General features: G+C 47.8%; 2 protein-coding genes across 2 annotated transcripts in view; both read left to right on the top strand.

The window, feature by feature from the left end:
* cnih3 (cornichon family AMPA receptor auxiliary protein 3) overlaps nt 1–10,832 on the top strand; it is a 50,436-nt gene extending 39,604 nt beyond the window's left edge. The window contains exon 6 of the mRNA XM_055636273.1: nt 7,449–10,832. Within this exon, the coding sequence (XP_055492248.1) occupies nt 7,449–7,476 (28 nt within the window). The 3' untranslated portion in view covers nt 7,477–10,832. The remainder of the gene's footprint in view (nt 1–7,448) is intronic.
* A 1,996-nt stretch (nt 10,833–12,828) lies between these two features.
* Nucleotides 12,829–20,052, top strand: part of LOC129697686 (dynein axonemal heavy chain 6-like) — a 415,092-nt gene continuing 407,868 nt past the window's right edge. Inside the window, exon 1 of the mRNA XM_055636395.1 lies at nt 12,829–13,746. The gene's annotated coding sequence lies outside the window, so the exon portion shown is untranslated. The remainder of the gene's footprint in view (nt 13,747–20,052) is intronic.

Raw genomic sequence — 20,052 nt, forward strand, 5'->3', positions numbered from 1 at the left:
GAATGGTAAATGTGACACGGTCTGGTGTTATAACCATATTGTCCAATCGTAGTAGAAGGAGGAACTGGACTCTTTGTGCTGAGACAAGGCCATCAGCATGACCGTCTTCAGGATAGGCTGTTCCAGGGTGAGGGACCTGGCTGGTGACCATCCCCTAAGGTACGCTAGGACCACACTGACATCCCAGATTTGGGTGTACCTAGGTCTGGGGGATTAGAGTTGAATATGCCTCTCCTGAATTTGATCACCAGTGGGTGGTACCCTTGCCCTGTTGTCATGGTGGCTGAGTTGAGTAGGCTGACAGTGCACTTCTGGCTGTATTGATGGCGCAGTAGCTGAGTCCTTCATTGTGGTGAAGACCTGCCAGGAACTCCAGTACAGGTTTTGTTGTAGTTGAATATCTAGTTCCTGTATTTGAACAGGATCTTCCCACTTCTTGATGTTCGCCAAGTATGTTCCCTAGTGGATATGCGATGGGATGCTGTCATCGTGTCGATAGTGCAGTCTGACAATCCAGGCCCAGCAGTGGTCTTCCCAATTCTGCAACCCAGGCCCAGCAGTGGTTTTTTCAAATCTGCAACCCAGTAGTTTAATTTATCGTGGCATGGGTGACTTATGCCTGAAACTGGGTGAGTTGATAAGTCTGGGCTACTGGGAAAATCATTAGGGTTTTAATGACCATGTCGAGGACCACTGGGAACCATGACTGTGGGTTTAGTCGGGTACTATCAAAATACCTGAAGTAGAGTCCATCTGTATTTTGCGTAGTACCCGACTGATGAGGCCGTAGTACATGACTGATGAGGTAAAAAAGGGGCAAACATAGAGATTAGATTCCCCCCCCCTCCAGTTCAGCGGGAATGTATCCATTGCCGCTGCCTCAAAGTTTGGTTTCATGCGACATACATTGGTACGTGGTGATTCAATTGGAATACAAGGAAATCGATATCTGGTGTTCCATATTGCTTTGTAATTTCAGCAAATACTTTGGTTTAATATGTCTGTTTACAGTATTTAGCTCACCTGGTAGCTAATGGTCAAATATGTTTGACGACATACGGTTAACAATTGTTAAATAAATTGTCACTTGATATCGATTTTATTCCGCCCAAGTGGTTTGGTATATGCCACCACTGTGATGTTGTTAATTTATAAACGAACATGCAAAATGGTGCACTACTGAACAATATGCTTTTACCAATAGAACGTACTCAATATTTCCAACTAGGTTTTTTGCCCAGTGTATATAGTGATGACGACTCCAGATTAGTCCATTTGCCACCATGTTCTGGGTATGGGTTATTTTGTTTAAACATTAGCACCTTAGCTCTAATGGAAAGGTTCAGGTTAAGTAGCTGGTAATGCTGCTACAAATTCCCAATTACTCTTGCCACTTTGGTGAATGGTTGGTTGATTGTTACCATTAATTGTTACAGGTTGTGCCATATGCTGACTCTCCTTATGGCAATGTTATAGATGAGTGGGTAGAGTTAATTGAATACCAGATAGTCAATAGTTGTGGATGGTGTCAACGTAGATTTATCTGGATTGTATGATAGAGCCCAGGCTAAATAAGTTTTAGTAGCTAATGCTGCTGATTTAGCTATTTCCATGGATTTGTTAATATCATAGAGACATGCCATGACGATATGTTCCTTAATAGTGTCAGGGCTGGTTTGAATATCTGGAAACAGTTTTGGCTCATATTAACCATTGTCAATAATTTATACTGCCATAGTTACCCCATCCAGGTAAATTGTGGTATCTCCGAAAATCTTTTATGAATAGGTACTGAAGTACTGAGGATGTAACTAGTAGCGTGGTTAGGGGAGAACCAGTGGATGTGGTGTATCTAGACTTCCAGAAGGCTTTCGACAAGGTCCCACATAAGAGATTAGTATACAAACTTAAAGCACACGGCATTGGGGGTTCAGTATTGATGTGGATAGAGAACTGGCTGGCAAACAGGAAGCAAAGAGTAGGAGTAAACGGGTCCTTTTCACAATGGCGGGCAGTGACGAGTGGGGTACCGCAAGGCTCAGTGCTGGGACCCCCAGCTATTTACAATATAAAAGATCTGGATGAGGGAATTGAAGGCAATATCTCCAAGTTTGCAGATGACACTAAGCTGGGGGGCAGTGTTAGCTGTGAGGAGGATGCTAGGAGATTGCAAGATGACTTGGATAGGCTGGGTGAGTGGGCAAATGTTTGGCAGATGCGGTATAATGCGGATAAATATGAGGTTACCCATTTTTGTGGCAAAAACAGGAAAGCAGACTATTATCTAATGGTGGCCGATTAGGAAAAGGGGAGATGCAGCGAGACCTGGGTGTCATAGTACACCAGTCATTGAAAGTAGGCATGCAGGTGCAGCAGGCAGTGAAGAAAGCGAATGGTATGTTAGCTTTCATAGCAAAAGGATTTGAGTATAGGAGCAGGGAGGTTCTACTGCAGTTGTACAGGGTCTTGGTGAGACCACACCTGGAGTATTGCGTACAGTTTTGGTCTCCAAATTTGAGGAAGGACATTATTGCCATAGAGGGAGTGCAGAGAAGGTTCACCAGACTGATTCCTGGGATGTCAGGACTGTCTTATGAAGAAAGACTGGATAGACTTGGTTTATACTCTCTAGAATTTAGGAGATTGAGAGGGGATCTTATAGAAACTTACAAAATTCTTAACAGGTTGGACAGGCTAGATGCAGGAAGATTGTTCCCGATGTTGGGGAAGTCCAGGACAAGGGGTCACAGTTTAAGGATAAAGGGGAAATCCTTTAGGACCAAAATGAGAAAACCATTTTTCACACAAAGAGTGGTGAGTTTCTGGAACTTTCTGCGACAGAAGGTAGTTGAGGCCAGTTCATTGGCTATATTTAATAGGAGTTAGATGTGGCCCTTGTGGCTAAAGGGATCAGGGGGTATGGAGAGAAGGCAGGTACAGGATACCGAGTTGGATGATCAGCCATGATCATATTGAATGGCGGTGCAGGCTCAAAGGGCCAAATGGCCTACTCCTGCACCTATTTTCTATGTTTCTATGTTTATGAAGGTTTAAATAATCGTGAGATCAGCAGATTGGTCTTCTCACCTGTCAGTCACCATGAAGGTAACGCCACTTCAGGCACCTGCTGGAGAATAAACCCTGGAGACGGGGCCGAGTCCGTGAGCACGTGCAGAAGCGGCCCGTCCAAAAGCCGCCCTTCCAAAAGCCGCCCGTCCAGACATCCCCTCCCCCACACACCCCCCTCCTTCACACACACACCCCCCCCACACCCCCCCCCACCCCCCCCTCCACCACACTCCCCGCACAAACCCCCTCCCCCACACACCCCCCCCCACCTCCACCCCCCGCCCCCGCACCCCCCTCCCCCACACCCCCTCCCCCCCACACCCCCCCCCCCGCCCCACACCCCCCTACTCCACCCCCCTCCCACACACATCTCCCTCCCCCCACACATCCTCCTCCCCCCACATCCCCCTACCCCACTCACCCCCCCCCACACACTTCCTCCCCACACACCCCCCTCCTCACACACCCCCCCCCCCCCCACACCCCCCCCCCCACCCCCCCCCCCCACCCCCCTCCCCACACCCCCCCCGCCCACACCCCCTCCCCCCGCACCCCCTCCTCCACCACACACCCTTTCCCCCACACCCCCTCCTCCATCACACACCCCCCCCCCACACGGTGCGTTGGGGGAACAGGTGAGTATTGGAATATTGCAATGGGGAATGTGTTGCGTTGGGGGACCAGGCCTCCCGCGTGACGAGGACCCAATGGGTCCCACTTAGTCCTAGTCTAGTTTATTTTAGTGTTTAGTGATACACTGTGGAAACAGGTCACTTGGCCCACTGCATCCGTGCCCTAGACAACCTAGGGACAATTTTTACATTAACCTAGAAACCTGCACGTCTTTGGAATGTGTGAGAAAACCGTAGCACCCAGAGAAAACCCACGTGGTTACAGGGAGAATGTACAAACTCCATACAGATGGGACCCAGATCTCTGGCACTGAAAGGCAGGAACTCTACCACTACATCACTGTGCTGCCCGTATCGCCTGTAACACCAATTCCAATTAACAATGTACGTGCACTCTTAAATCCCTCTACTCTATGACACTCCCCAGGCCCTGTAATTCATGTGAAGGTCCCTCCTGGTTTGACATCACAAGATACAACATTTGCACTTATCTATGTTAAACTCCCTTAACTATTCTTCAGCCCAATTGGCCAACTGATCAAAATCCTGCTGTAATTTTTGATAACCACCTTTGCTATCTACAATACCACCCACTCCTGCCATTGCTGTTCCACTATCATTCCTGCAAGGATCCCCATCCAATCAGCTTTAGTCAGCTCCTCCCTCATGCCTTTGTAGTTTACTCAACTAAAAAACCGATACATCCCTCTCAAACTGCAGGTGGAATTCTATCATATTATGATTACTACCTCCTACAGATTCCTGAAGCTCCCTAATCAAACCGGGTTTATTATAAAACACCAAACCATAATTGCCTTTTCTCTAGTGGGCTTGACCCATCAGGGTCTTTTTACCCTTGCAGTGTTTTCATAAAAATATAGAAAATAGGTGCAGTAGGCCATTCGGCCCTTCAAGCCAGCACCACCATTCAATATGATCATGGCTGGTCATCCAAAATCAATACTCCTTTCCTGGTTTTCCCCATATCCCTTGATTATGACTGTTTGGCAAATCAAATTCTTTGTATGATTTACATACAGTACTTGTTTTGTTTTCACACTTGGCTAATAAAATCAATTACAATTCCAATTCCTATATCCCTAAGAGCTAAATCTAACTCTCTCTTGAAAACATTCAGTCAATTGGCCGCCACTGCCTTCTGTGGCAGAGAATTCCACAGATTCACAACTCTCTGGGTGAAAAAACGTTTTCCTCACCTCAGTGCTACCCATTATTCTTAAAATGTGACCCCGGTTCCGGATTCCCACAACATTGGGAACATTTTTCTTGCATCTAGCTAGTCCAATCCTTTAAGAATTTTATATGTTTCTATAAGATCCCTTCTCATCCTTCTAAATTCCAGCGAATACAAGCCCAGTCGACCCATTCTTTCATCATATGTCAGTACTGCCGTCCTGGGAAGTAACCTGGTGAACCTACGCTGCACTTCCTCAATAGCAATAATGTCCTTCCTCAAATTAGGAGACCAAAGCTGCACACAATATTCTGGGTGCAGTCTCACCAGGGCCCAGTACAACTGCAGTAGGATCTCCTTGCTCCTAAACTCATATCCTTTCGCAATGAATGTCATCTTGCCATCAGCTTTCTTCACTGCCTGCTATCCCTGCATGCTTAATCTATTCACAAAGATTCTACATCTGATTATATGTTGTTTCTTACACCAACAGTCCTGCCTCATATTCCTGCCATGTTCCTGCCCATTGAGTTTACTGAATTTGCATTCATCACTTTCCGTACCGACTTCCAGCCTCTCACCTGCATTGGATCCCATTCCCCAGCCAATCTAGTTTAACCCCTTCTGACGCACATGCACCAAACTATCCGCTTGGATATTGGTTCCACAAACGTCCAGGTGCAACCCGTCCCTCTTGTACAAGTCATCTCTGTCCCAGAAGAGATCCCAATGGTCCAAACATCTGAATCCCTGCCCTCTGCACCAACTCCTTAGCCATGAATTTGCATATCCTATCTTCCCTTTGTCACCCTCATTAGCATGTAGCTCCAAGAGCAATGCAGAGATACTACCCTCGAGGGCTTACTTTTTAAACTTTCGCCTAGCTCTCTGTATTTCCTAAAATAGGACCTTGCCCCTTTTCTTACCCATGTCATTTGTGCCAACATGCACTTTGACTTCCAGCTACTCCCTCTCCCCCTTAAGAATGTTCTGCAGCCACCCCGAGATATCGTGAACTCTGCTTCCAGGGAGGTAGACACACCATCCTGCAGTCTCTTGTGCTGCCACACAGTCTCCTCTCACTATGGCTCTGCCTGTCTTCACCATTCTTTGCTGTGTGTCAGAGCCAGACCATTCCCCCCAATAGTATCCAACGGGGCATACTTGTTGTTGAGGGAAATGGCCCCAGGGGTTTGCAGCACCTTCTGCCTACTTGCCTTCCTGGTGGCCACCCATCTACTTTCTGCCTGTACCCTAGGCGTGACCACCTTACTATAAAACCTATCTATGACCTCCCCAGTCTCCCGGAAAATCCTGACGTTACTCAGCTGCTGCCCCAGTTTCCTAACGTGGTCTATAAGGCCATGCAGTTGGGCACACCTTACACAGGTGTAATCCTTCCCACATCATGCAGGAGGAGCGTACCACTGCCCTAACTGGTATTTTTACTGCACTGGACAGTGGAAGATTTACGATAGAAAGAAAAACTACAGGCTGTACCTTTCCCCACCATCACCCTTGACACCCGAGCCCTTGTTTATTTTTCAAGTGTTGTGGAGTTGTGCGAAGAAGGAGAGGATTGGAAGGAGCTGTGGAAGAAAGTAGTTGCTGCAATGCACCTTCCAGGATGTACTCACCACAACCACTGCGCACCAGTGGTGTTGGGAGGGAAATGAAACATTTTATAAGGACATGAGAGAGAAAGTTGTGTAAGAAAGAACTGGAGATGCTGGTTTAAATCGAAGGTAGACACAAAATGCCATAGTAATTCAGCGGGTGAGGCAGCATCTCTGGAGAGAAGGAATGGGCGACGATTTGGGTCGAGACCCTTCTTCAGACTGATGTCAGGTGTGGGCGGGACAAAGGTAGAATGTAGTCGTAGACAGTAAGACAAGTGGGAGAACTGGGAAGGGAAAGGGGATGGAGAGAGAAAGCAAGGGCTAACTGAAGTTAGAGAAGTCAATGTTCATACCGCTGGGGTGTAAATTACCCAAACAAAATATGAGGTGCTGTTCCTCCAATTTGCGCTCGGCCTCACTCTGACAATGGAGGAGGCCCAGGACAGAAAGGTCAGATTGGGAATGGGAGGGGGAGTTTAAATGCTGAGCCACCAGGAAATCAGGTAGGTTAGGCGGACTGAGCGGAGGTGTTCAGTGAAATGATTGCCGAGCCTGCGCTTGGTCTCGCCGATGTAGAGAAGTTGACACCTGGAACAGCGTATACAGTAGATGAGGTTGGAGGCGGTGAAAGTGAACCTCAGCCTCACCTGGAAAGACTGTTTGGGTCCTTGGATGGATTCGAGGGGGGAGGTAAAGGGACAGGTGTTGCATCTCCTGCGGTTGCAGGGGGAAGTACCTGGGGAAGGGGTCGATGGGTAGGGGGTGGGGGGTGGAAGATGTGCTGTTTTGGCTAGGAGATGAATGGGTGGAATGGATACCTTGATGTAGGGGATACTGGGCTAAATGTGCTGCTTGCTTGGTGGGGATGCTGTGCTATGTAAATGCAAACATGAAATGAGGTTCACCTGGTTGTTTTTTGCTCTTCTTCTGCAGTATGATTGACACGCTGGTCAGCATCTAACCAGGAGGACACAGTGGCAGCGACTGAATCAAACTCAGAAGGAGGCAGGGACAGAAAGACTGGCACATCGCAGATACTGCATTCAATCCTTGCCATTTCCACACAAAACCTCGGAGCAACCAGTTTGAATAAGACCTTTGTTTCTGCCTTGATTACATCAAACCAAGGGCAGGGATCAGAATCAACCTTTTCCCCCAATCTCTCTTACACCAAACCATGGGGCAGAGATCAGAATCAACCCTTCACCCTCATCTCTTGTTCACCAAGCCGTGAAGCCGAGTCAAAAATGGCCCCCTAACCCATTCTGTAACACCAAGGTGCTTTCAGCGTATTGTAAAAGCGTTGATTCTTTCATTCATCTATTGATTCACAGAAGCAGTCTTGCCCGTCAGACCCTTCACTGAAGGAGATATCCACCCCGATCCCTTTCATTAAGGGAGATGTCCACTGAAACCAGTTTCAATGTGGGAAATCGACTGGGACTCCTTTCACTGAGGGAGATACCCAAAGGGACATCTTTCACTATGGGAAATATCGATTCAGACCCCTTTTACTAAGATATCCACTGTGAAAAACAAACTGCTGGAGGAACTTAATGGGTCAGGCAGCATCTGTGGAGGGAAATGAACATTTGACATTTTTGGTTCAAATTCACTGAAAGAGTGGAGAAGTGATAGCTGGTATATATGGGTGAAGAGAGTGGAGCAAGAACTGGCAAGCGATAGATGGATCCTGATAAGGAAGAGTGAATTGGTGGATGTAGTCAAGTGAGAAGAGAAGGTTGGCGAAAACAACAGAGACTGGGACATGGTTGGTGAAGATAACCATGGGCTGCAGGTGATGAATCTTGATGTGACGAAATGAGGGAGGTGGAGTGTGGCTAATGTGCAGATGGAGTCGGTGGGGTGTTATTGGAAATGAATATGTATAGGAATGTTTTAGGTAGAGAGGGACTGAGGAGATCAGACTACCTGAAATTATAGAATTTGATGTTGCTTCCATATCCAGTGGGACCCCTTTCACTGAGATATATATTCAATGGGATCCATTTCACTGAGGGAGAAAATCACCCAAATCTCTTTCAGTGAGGGAGATATCTCTTCAGATTTAATGGGTCTGTTCTTTCCTCAAACTAGTTGGATTTACAAGAACATTGTAACCATAACAGTACTTTGAAAGCATTCCACACTGTACTGAACCTTTTACATTCACATTTAGATCATATTCAATTCTGTGTGGAACCAAGCATTTTAGTATTGATTTAGAAAGTAGAAGCTCATGCCTGTGAATGAATGTGGGGATATTCCAAATAATGTTTGATGTAATTTGGGTGCCTACCTTTGGGCCCACACCACATCAACATCTTTAAGAGACAAATTCACTGTTGATGCTTGTGTCTTACGGAGCCTATTGAATGATTGAAATAATCATGTCTTTAATATTTCTTGTACAGGAAACTTGTAATATATTGCGACAATAAATATTGCATACAGGAGAAGTGTTTGGTGACTTAATGTTTGGTGACTCCCAAATTGTGTGTTTATCTCGTGATTTAATTGATAATATGGATTAGGCAAGATTAAACTGACAGTTTGACTTCTATGACACTATCTTCAGTGTTGTCAATTGTACGCCAAACACCTTCAGATTCTGTAATGACCTTCCCCTCATCAGAAGTTCTGAAGGGGATTGTTTCCTAGTTACAATGTTCATCCCTAAGCCCACATCTTCAGAAAATCAAGCATGCGGCAGGACCTGGATAACATTCAGACTTGGATTAATAAGTGTCAAATAACTTTTGCATACCATTAGTTCCAGCAAATGTTCACCCCCAACAAGAAAGAGTCTATCCATCGCCATTTAACAATTATGTTATGACTGTCCCAGGCTGCCACCACCAGCTTCCAGGGGGAGACATCGACCAGAAATTCAACTGGATCATGTGCAAAGATACCGTTGATACAAGAAGTGATCCTATGATGGGTAATATACAGCGAATGGCTCAACCCACCGATTATCAAATACCATCAGGCACAGAAGGCTGGGACAAAAAATGGGGACTGGGACAAGAAATGTCATAGAATCATTTAATGAGAAAATGTATGCAGTAGAAAGTCATTTGGGACATTGTGTGTGAATTGGTCTCAAAGGAACTACTCAGCCTATTCTCATTTTCCAGCATTAGGTCCACAGTCTTGAAGGTGTCTGCATTTGAACTGCATGCCCAAGTACATAGTAAATGTGATGGTGTGCTAAATATACACTGGGAATCCCCACAGGCAGTAAGATTATTGACTAGGAAAACTCACTGGGCAGACAATATTCACTGAAAATAATTTTAAGTCTCTGAATATCTACAAAGAATAACCAGTAGTATACTAATGCCCACTGGGAATATCTATCAAAGCAAGGATTTGGCTTTGGAAAACAGAATATCCCAATGGCAAGATGTGCATGGGACAATGAAATACTAATGAAATCCATTGGGAAATGCAAAATCAAACAGGACAAGGAATTCCCACTGAGAAAAAAACAAAAATATTTTAATAACTTTGAAAACTTATTAAAAGTTAAAAAATTAAACAAAATTATTAGTTATCAACATTTAAAAACAAATTAAAAAACAAAATGGATTAATTTAAAAACTGCAAATTATCAAATACTTACCTCACAGTTATTCCTCTCCCATTACATAAATGGAGCCCCAGTTCCCATAGGTCCAAGCCAAATTAAGTTGGTCTCATAGATTCCCCACCAAAGTGCCAGAAAGTCCCATATTTACACATTATGTACTAAATACGGTTGGAAAAAATTCACAGCTGCATAGAAAAAGCCAATTGGTCCATTATGTACACACCAGCTCCTTATAGAGTAATGCAGTCAGTCCCACATCTTCCATCTTTCTTCACTGTGTTGATAAATATTTCTGGCTTTAAATATTTATCTAATTCTCGTTCAAAAGCCACAACTGAATCTACCCAAACCGCACACTCAGTCAGTGCATTCAAGTGCATCTCTACTTAATATCTCTAGCCACCCACGTGATCCTTGATGCCTCTGCTAATGGGAATAGTTTCTCTCTATTACAGCTAGTCATGATTGCGTACATCACTATTAAGTTTACGTTAAGCTTCTTTGCTTCAAGGGGGACACCCCGGGTTCTAAAATTTAATTCTACTGGCTGAACTCCTCATCCAAAAACGATATTTTTTTTTCTCCCTCTCTAGTACCTTTACATCCTTCCAAACTTTAGATAATCAAAATTGAACTTAGTCAGTTGTGGACAAACTAGTATATTATATTGTTCAACATAACCCATTTGCTTTTACACTTTTTATGTCAGGTCGGGGGGAGTTCCCCCCACCACGGGTACCATTTAATCCCGTGCTACCTGCTCCATTGTCGGATAGTCTCCCCCACCTGGTTTGCCAGGTGAGGAGGGGGCTGTGGACCTCCAGCAGGACCAAACACTCCAGCAGGACCAAACATTGTAAGACCTGTCGTTGAGGGCGGATGAGCTCCTAGCGAGCCGACCATCCACCATCAGTAGTCCTGAGTCATCGATCACAGTCAATACTTAGCATTGTAAGGCGCACCGATCACAGTCATACTCGTCCCTGCCTGTCTCCGGCATACGTCCGTCAGCCAAACACCAACAATGGCAGTCGAGTTTAGAGGCCTGGCTGGGTTCCCATACTCATATGTGAAAATGGGAAGGCTGTGGCCTAGCGTTTGGAAGTAGATAGGAAAAGCATATTGACACATCGTCAGCACAAACACAAACAATAGGAAGAGTTTAGTATTATAGAGCTTATCTCTTCTTATTCTACTGATAAATTATCAGCTCTCACACGTCTTTGCTGTGGAATTTCATTTGCCTCTTATCTATCTACCCATTCTGCCAATTATCTTGTCGGCTGCATGGTTCACAGTACTCCTTTAAAGAATGTCCCTGGAGTGCTGCCCTGTCCCAAGGAGTTTTTCCAATATTTCGTGTGTCTACCATTTCCCTCGCAGCCCTGGCTATCGACTAGACTCCAACCGCAATCACTGCCCAGCCCTCCATCTCCCACCGTCAGCCCTGACGATTTCAATGCCGACAAACAACCCATCTCCAGTCTCGTCCCTGAAATAAATTACAATTTCTAGCAAAGACCAAGTCTTTATGGCTAAGATCAGCTGCTAGCTGGTACATGGCATATCATAATCAGTAGCATCAGAATCACTCTTCAGACAAAACGGAGGGCAGGGCTTGTCCTTGGTTCCAGCGGCGGCTTCTTTCTCGGCCCCGGTCACAGCTCCATCCCAAGTCCCGGGCTCGACTCTCACTCCAGCTCGAGCACCAGGCTTGACTCCAGCCAGAGCCCGTGGCACCACCCTCGCCACCAGGTGTCGGGTGCCGGCAACTGCCGCTGGAGTGCCCCTCCCTCCCAGAGTGTCCCGTCCTGCCTTGCGAGTGCATTGTGATGTCACTCGGTTTTTTTTCCAAAATGGGTGAGTTTTTGGAGCTGTTTTTAAAATTTAAAGGATTAATATCGTTGGAAATACAGGTGGGAATGCGACGGTAAGATGTTTATTGCCACAACGGGAAAAATGTGAGTAGGATATGTGAAAATGGGAAGGCTGTGGCCTAGCGTTTGGAAGAAGATAGGAAAAGCAGATTGACACATCGTCAGCATAAACATAAACAATAGGAAGAGTTTTAGTATTATAGAGATTATCTCTTCTTATTCTATCTGATAAATTATCAGCTCACACGTCTTTGCTGTTGAATTTCATTTGCCTCTTATCTACCCATTCTGCCAATTTATCTGCATCTCTCACAGTCCTTTTCCTTTAAAGAATTGGCTCTCCAGAGATGCTGCCTGTCCCACTGAGTTTTTCCAATATTTCGTGTCTACCCATTTCCCTCTAAGTTAGGGGTATCTGCCCAATGCAGGAAAATTGGCATTGTGTGGATTCCATTAACCTGCCATAAAGAAAGTTTTGAAATGGGTTAACACTAACCGTTAGTGAGGTTTGAATTTTTGGCGTGCGAGCCGTTCTCATCTTTCTGTCAGTCACTGCCCTCAGTGAGTCAGTCAGGCCAGTCAGAGTGAGGCCCAGCGCAAATTGGAGGAACAGCACCCCATATTGGGCAGCTTACACCTCAGCGGCATGAATATATGAATATTGACCTCCAAATTCAAATAACTCTTGCTTTTCCTCACCTCATCCCTCTCCCTTCCCAGTTTTTTGACCAGTCTGACTGTCCCCGATTACATTTTATGTCTGTTTGCTTTGTTGTTTGACAGCATTGGGCCTCTACTCACTGGAGTTTAGAAGGTTGAGGGGGGACCTCATTGAAACTTACAAAATAATGAAATAATAATAGATTGCATGGACATGGAAAGGATGTTTCCACTGGTGGGAGAGTCCAGGATCAGAGGTCATAGCCTCAGAATTAAAGGGCGCTCTTTTAGAAAGGAGGTGAGGGGGAACTTCTTTAGTCAGAGGGTAGTTAATCTGTGGAACTCATTGCCACAGAGAGTTGTGGAGGCCAAGTCACTGGATATTTTTATGGTAGAGATAGACAAATTATTGATTAGAACGGGTATCAAGGGTTATGGGGAGAAGGCAGGAAAAAGGGATTAGGAGGCAGAGATCAGCCATGATTGAATGGCAGAGTGGACTCGATGGTCCAAATGGCCTAATTCTACTCCTGTAACTTGTGACCGTGAACCTGTGTGAACTTGTCACCATTTCCGAGGTAACAATAATCTATTCTACATTTTCCTTGAGTTTTATCTCTTTTGATGTCTCGTTTTCACACCTTAACCCTTCTTTATCTCTGTGTCTCCCCCTCCCCCCTTGACTCTCAGTCTGAAGAAAGGGTGTCGACCAGAAAGGTCGCCCGTTGCTTCTCTCCAGAGATGCTGCCTGTCCCGCGGAGTTACTATTGTGTGCGCGTGTGTGAACCAGCACCTGCAGCTGTAGTAGCGCGCACACAGTTAGTCAGTGTCAGCCACGCGCCCACACTACGCTCTGACCGTTGGTGCGCTGGCACGTGCCGCCGCCGCCGCCGCGCGCCGTCCTCCCGCTCGCCGGGCGCGCGCCCCGTTGCTTGGCGACGGCCTGACGCGGGCGCTGAAGGTTGGATTGGATCGGCTGCTCCGGACGGGGTCGAGGGCTTCGGTCGGGCTCCGACTCGCCTCACCCACAAAAACAGCGGCCGCCCAGAATCGGGCGGTCACCTCGCCTGTCCTGTGTCCAGTATCCAGGGTAGTAAAGGTGAGTGGGACCGGTCCGTCCGTCCGTCCGTCCGTCGACCGTCCCGGGAACGGGCGAGGCACTGAAGGAAAATGGCGACTGGTGTTGAAGGGGGGCACGTTCCAACGCTCAGCGACCCCCGGCCTGATGGCAACCCGGTGGAGTGAATAACCACCTGGTCTTGCCATCCTTTCTTGTCTTAACTTTCGTACACCAGGCAGGAACTACATTCAAACAAGGCAACCCATCGCAAGGAGGACCTTGGGACGTGGTGAAAGTGATGTGAAGGATAATATGTTAATGCACGTGGTTCTTCAATTTGTGATAACTTTTGCTCCAGGGGTAATAGTATCAGCCCCCCAGCCCTGCCAACATCCTTGTGAATCGTTTATGCATCTTCTCTAGCTTAATTACAGTATGGCAACCAGAAATGCACATACCATTCTAGGTATGGTCCCACAAATGTCTTGTATAGCTGTAACATCGCATCCAACTTTTGTAAACAGTGTCCATTCCAATGAAGGCAAGTGTTCTACATGCCTTCTTAACCACTTGGTCAGCACATAGATAAACATTGCCAACGTATTATCTCTTTTAGGATATTATGTACTATGTACTCCTGTCTCTACCTATTCTACAGCAGTCCCTAGGACCCTGCTACTTACTGTGCATGTTTGCATTTGTCCGAGTTGAATTCCATTTGCATTTATTTTGTTCACCAAGAGTCAATATTGCCATATGTCCCGAAACAGAACAATTAAATACTTACTTGTAGCAATACAACACATATATAAACATAATACTCTGCAAACACAATAATAAACAACAAAAATAAGTTCAGTGTGTGTATATGTATATTTATATGTATGTATATATGTATATATGTATTAAAAAAAAATAATAGGGCCAGGACACAACAATGCCCCCCAAGTCTATGTAGTTTAGAGCGTAGCTTAATACTTTAATTGCCGGACGGTTACTGGGAAGAAGCTACTCCTGAACCTGAATGTTACAGTTTTTAGTGCTCCTATACCTGTTGACAGGAGTGAAATGAGAGCGTGGCCAGTGCGGTGTGGGTCCCTGATGATGCCGTGTCTAATTGAGGCAACAACTTCTATAGATTGAAAATAGTGTGGCGGCACCTGATAGCAACCCAACTGTGGATCTCTGACCAGCAGCAGGTGGGTGCGCTGGAATACCTGGAGCTGCTGGAATCCCCAGAGTCGCTGGACCGGATTGATTCAATGACCTGGCAGGCCCAGCGACCCAGGACCACGCCCACACGAGGGCCAAAGCCCACAAGAGCCACTGACAAGACAAGTGGCACGGAGAGGAGGATGGCTGAGCCACAGACCAGACAAGTGGCACAGGAGAGGAGGATGGCTGAGCAGGACCCAGGAGGTCCAAGGAGAAGAATGTGGTGTTTCTGCCACCTGCGCCAGGGTTCAGCAGCTCGCAAATGTCGCCAGCCATGTTCTTTTCCGGAAAACGGCAGCGCCGGCCGCCGATAGTCACTGCGGTGGCCGGCAGGATCCATCGACTATACGTCTGGGACCGGCGCTCGGGGCTCAGATTCTTGGTGGATACGGGGGCAGAGGTCAGCGTATTGCCCCCATCTGGACTCGACCTTCGTGCTGGTAAGAGGGGCAATACGCTGACCTCTGCCCCCGTATCCACCAAGAATGGCAGTTCAATCCACACATATGGCGTCCGCACGGTTCCTGTCATTTTCGGCGCGTGCCATTTCACCTGGCCTTTCATCATCGCGGACGTGGCCCAGCCGCTGCTGGGCGCAGATTTCTTGCGGGCACAGTCACTCCTTGTGGACGTGAAGGGCCAACATCTCATCCACACGTCAACTTTTGAGAAGATCTCCTTGAGCTCCACTGCGCCCACAACGCTGGTCAGCAACCCTGTAGCGACGGTGGACAATGTCTATGCCCAGGTACTGGCTGAGTTCCGGGACATTGTCACCCCAAGTTCGGCTCAAGCCAGCCTCATGCACCATATTCTGACATCGGGTCCACTGCTCCACGCTTGCGCCCGTAGGCCCGCTCCTGACAAGCTCCTCAAAGCAAAGGCGGAGTTTCGGAGTATGAAGGCTATGGGTATCGTTCGACGCTCCAACAGCCCATGGGCTTCCCCGCTGCACGTGGTGCCGAAGGTGTCCGACTGTTGGAGGCCGTGCGGGGACTACCCGCCTCCTTAACGAGGCCAGGACCGCCGACCGTTACCCTATTCCCCACATACAGGACTTCTCAGCCCATCTGGTTCTTCTCTAAGATCGACCTAGTCCAGGGATATCACCAGATCCCCGTGTGACCGGAGGATGTCCCCAATACGGCAATTATCACCCTGTTCGGGTTGTTCGAGTTCCTGCGGATGCTCTTCGGCCTCAAGAACGCCGCGCAGGCCTTTCAGCGCCTGATGGACACTGTGGTGCGCGGGCTTGACTTCCTGTTTGTCTACTTGGACGACATCCTCGTGGCATGCCGCTCGCGTGAGGAACATTGCGCCAACCTGTGTCTACTCTTCCAGCGCCTCAGTGACCATGGCCTCATAATTAACCCTGGCAAATGCCAATTCGGCCTTCAGGCCATCAACATCCTGGGGCATTGGGTGACATGGCATGGAGCAGTGCCTCTGCCGGACAGGGTTGAGGCAATCTGCCAGTTCCCGCGGCCTGCTATGGTACGTGGCCTCTGGGAGTTCGTAGGGATGGTCACATTTTACCACCGGTTCATTCCGGCGGCTGCTGAACATTTGCGGCCGCTTTTTCAGTTGCTGACGGGGAAGCAGTGGCAAATACAGTGGGATGCTGTCGCCGTGGCGGCGTTTGAAGGGGGAAGGAGGCCTTGGCTCGGGTGACTATGCTCGTGCATTCGTTGCTCGCCTTACACCTCGCAGTGCGGCACTTCCGGTACTTCCTCGAGTGCCGTTCCCTCGTAGCCTTCACAGACCACAAGCCCCTCACATTTGCGTTTGCGAAGGTTTTGGATCCTTGGTCCGTCCGCCAGCAGCGCCAGATGGCGGCCATTTCGGAGTATACAATGGACGTCCGGCACATCGCTGGGAAATGCAACCTCGTGGCGGATGCTTTGTCCTGTCCGGCAATTGCAGCTGTGCTTAACCCGGCCTCGGGGATAGGTTAATCCGACTTGGCGGCGGCCCAGCTGGCGGACAATGAGATGCCGGCGTACCGCACCGCGATCTCTGGCTTGGTGCTTGAGCGCGTGCCGTCGGGTCCCTCGGGTTCCATCCTCTGTGACGTATCCACGGGTCAGCCAAGGCCTATCGTTCCGGCAGCCTGGCGCCATCGCATGTTTGAGGTGATCCATGGGCTGGCCCACCCATCCATCCGGGCCACGGTCGCTATGGTGGACGCAAGGTTTATGTGGCACGGACTTCGGAAGCAGGTCGTTCGCTGGGCCCGGGACAGACATCAAAGGTACATAAGACACGTCCCGGCGTCCAATCAAGACTTTGCGGTGCCATGCCGGCGCTTCGATCACATACACGTGGACATCGTGGGGCCACTGCCTCCGTCCCAGGGTATTTCACACCTGCTTACGGTGGTTGACCGTTTTAGGCGGTGGCCATCCCGCACATGGACACTTCAACGCAGTCGTGTGCTCATGCTCTCGTAGCAGCCTGGATTGCCCGCTTTAGGGTTCCACTTCACATCACATCCGGGCGGGGCGCCCAGTGTACATCTGAACTGTGGTCCGCCATGGCCCGCCTATTGGGGACACAGCTCCACCACATGATAGCGTACTATCCCCAATCAAATGGGTTGGTGGAGCGGTTCCACCGCTGTCTGAAGGCCGCCCTGAAGGCTCGTCTCAAATGCCCTGGGTGGATGTACGAATTGCCATGGGTCCTGTTGGGGATTCGGACGGCCCCCAAGGAGGATCTGTCATCGTCCTCCGCGGAGTTGGTATATAGTGCTCTATTCACTGTCCCCAGGGAGTTTGTCCCTGCTGCTGATGAGTCTCAGAAACCCCCGTCATCGGTGCTGATCCGCTTGCGGGAGAGGGTTGGCGCCCAATCTCCCATCCCAACATTGCGTCATTGCGTCATGCACATACCTTCCCATGTGCCACTGCCACTGATGAGCTGCCCGTCCGTTTTTCTTCACCGTGATTCCCACAATTCACCATTGCAGCGCCCGTATGAAGGTCCCTTTCGCGTGCTGCCATGGGAGGCCGGCGTGAAACGATGTCTGTGGCTCGTTTGAAACCGGCCCACTTGGACCTGAGCGAGCCAGTCCATTTGGCTCAACCTCCCCGTCCCGGGCGTTCGCCGTCACGGGCTCCAGGAGATTCTCCTGAACCGAGCATGGCACCGTGAAGTCTTCAATGGGCGCCCGGCACGGTGTTGTATCTACGCGTCTGGGCCACCTCGTGCGACGTCCTGTGCTGTTTGGTGCCTCTGGTTCTGGGGGGGACATGTGGCGGCACCTGATAGCAAGCCAAGTTCACGACGAACCATAGGCTCTAGAAGGCGGCGTCTTGGTGGGGGAGGCGCGAGTCACGGGGTCATTATCTGAGTTGTTATTTAAGGCCGGGCAACGCCCATGTCAGCTGAGGAGTAGGGAGCTGTATGCAGAAGAATAAACACATCTAGAGCACACAACCTGTGTCTGACTAGGTTTTGCCTGGACTCCTGCCAGTCCCCGCCACAATAGACACAAACTGCTTGCAGGATAGGCAGCATCTCTGGAGAGAAGGAATAGGTGACGTTTCGGGTTAAGTCTGTGTTTATCTTCGGTGTAAACCAGCATCTGCAGTTACTTCCTACACACCTCTGTAGATCAGGCTGGTATCTGTAAAATGGACCAACAACTTGGCAGTTATAGCTCTGCCTATTGGAATAACCAAGTTTTTCTATTTCTGACTGAACATGACCACCAAATGTACATCTGCTATGTGTCCTATCCCTTTGCCAATTTATTTGAAAACACTCTAAAAAAGAAAGAGCAAATCTCCCACCAAAGATATTGGACCATTCACATTGAGAAGAGTGAATTACAGTGCACTCCATAATGTTTGGGACAAAGACCCATCATTGATTTATTTGCCTCTATACTCCACAATTTGAGATTTGTAACTGAAAAAAATCACCTGTGGTTAAAGTGCACATTGTCAGATTTTAATGAAGTCCATTTTTATACATATTGGTTTCACCATGTACAAATTGCAGCAGTGTTTATACACAGTCCCCCCATTTCAGGGCACCATAATGTTTGGGACACAGCAATGTCATGTAAATGTAAGTAGTCATGTTTAATATTTTGTTGCATATCCTTTGCATTCAATGACTGCTTTAAGTCTGTGATTCATGGACTGGGTGTCTTCTCTGGTGATGCTCTGCCAGGCCTGTATTGCAGCTATCTTCAGTTTATGCTTGTTTTGGGGGCTAGTCCCCTTAATCTCCTTCAATTTTCACTTCAGTATATAAAAGGCATGCTCAATTGGGGTCAGATCGAGTGATTGACTTGGCAACTCAAGAATTTACCATATTTTAGCTTTGAAAAACTCATTTGTTGCTTTAGCAGTATGTTTGGGATCATTGTCATGCTGTAGAATAAACCGGTGGCCATTGAGTTTTGAGGCATTTGTTTGAACTTGAGCAGATAGGATATGTCTATAGTTTTCAGAATTCATTATGCTCCTACCATCAGCAGTTGTATCATCAATGAAGATAAGTGGGCCAGTTCCTTCAGCAGCCATACATGCACAGGCCATAATACCCCCACTACCGTGTTTCACAGATGAGGTGGTATGCTTTTGATCTTGGGCTGTTCCTTCTCTCCTCCATACTTTGCTCTTGCCATCACTCTGATATAAGTTAATCTTCATCTTGAAGCACAATAAAGCGAGTCACTTGTTGTGAACTCCAGAGAAAGCTTTATTAAATACGAAGGAACTTAAAAACAATAGCGGTGTGGCTGAGCTCAGAATAGCTGCATGGCTCTCCAGGCACACACAAAAACTGCCCTTTTAATTCCTTATCTCCATTCCTTATCGTAGAGTTGCTGCCTTACACCAAAATGCAGTGCCAGAGACCGGGTTCGATCCCGACTACGGGTGCTGTCTGTATGGAGTTTATACGTTCCCCCCGTGATCTGCGTGGATTTTCCCCGAGATCTTCGGTTTCCTCCCACACACCAAGACGTACAGGTTTGTAGGTTAATTGGGTTGATAAAATGTAAAAATTGTCCAGTGCTGAATGATGCTCTACCTAGAGCTTTTCAACATACTACATCCAGATCCAGGGTTCGAATAAACAATGGCCCGACTAACAGATGATGCCACATGAACCCCC

Source organism: Leucoraja erinacea, chromosome 5 (genome assembly GCF_028641065.1).
Source record: "Leucoraja erinacea ecotype New England chromosome 5, Leri_hhj_1, whole genome shotgun sequence".
NCBI lineage: Eukaryota > Metazoa > Chordata > Chondrichthyes > Rajiformes > Rajidae > Leucoraja > Leucoraja erinaceus.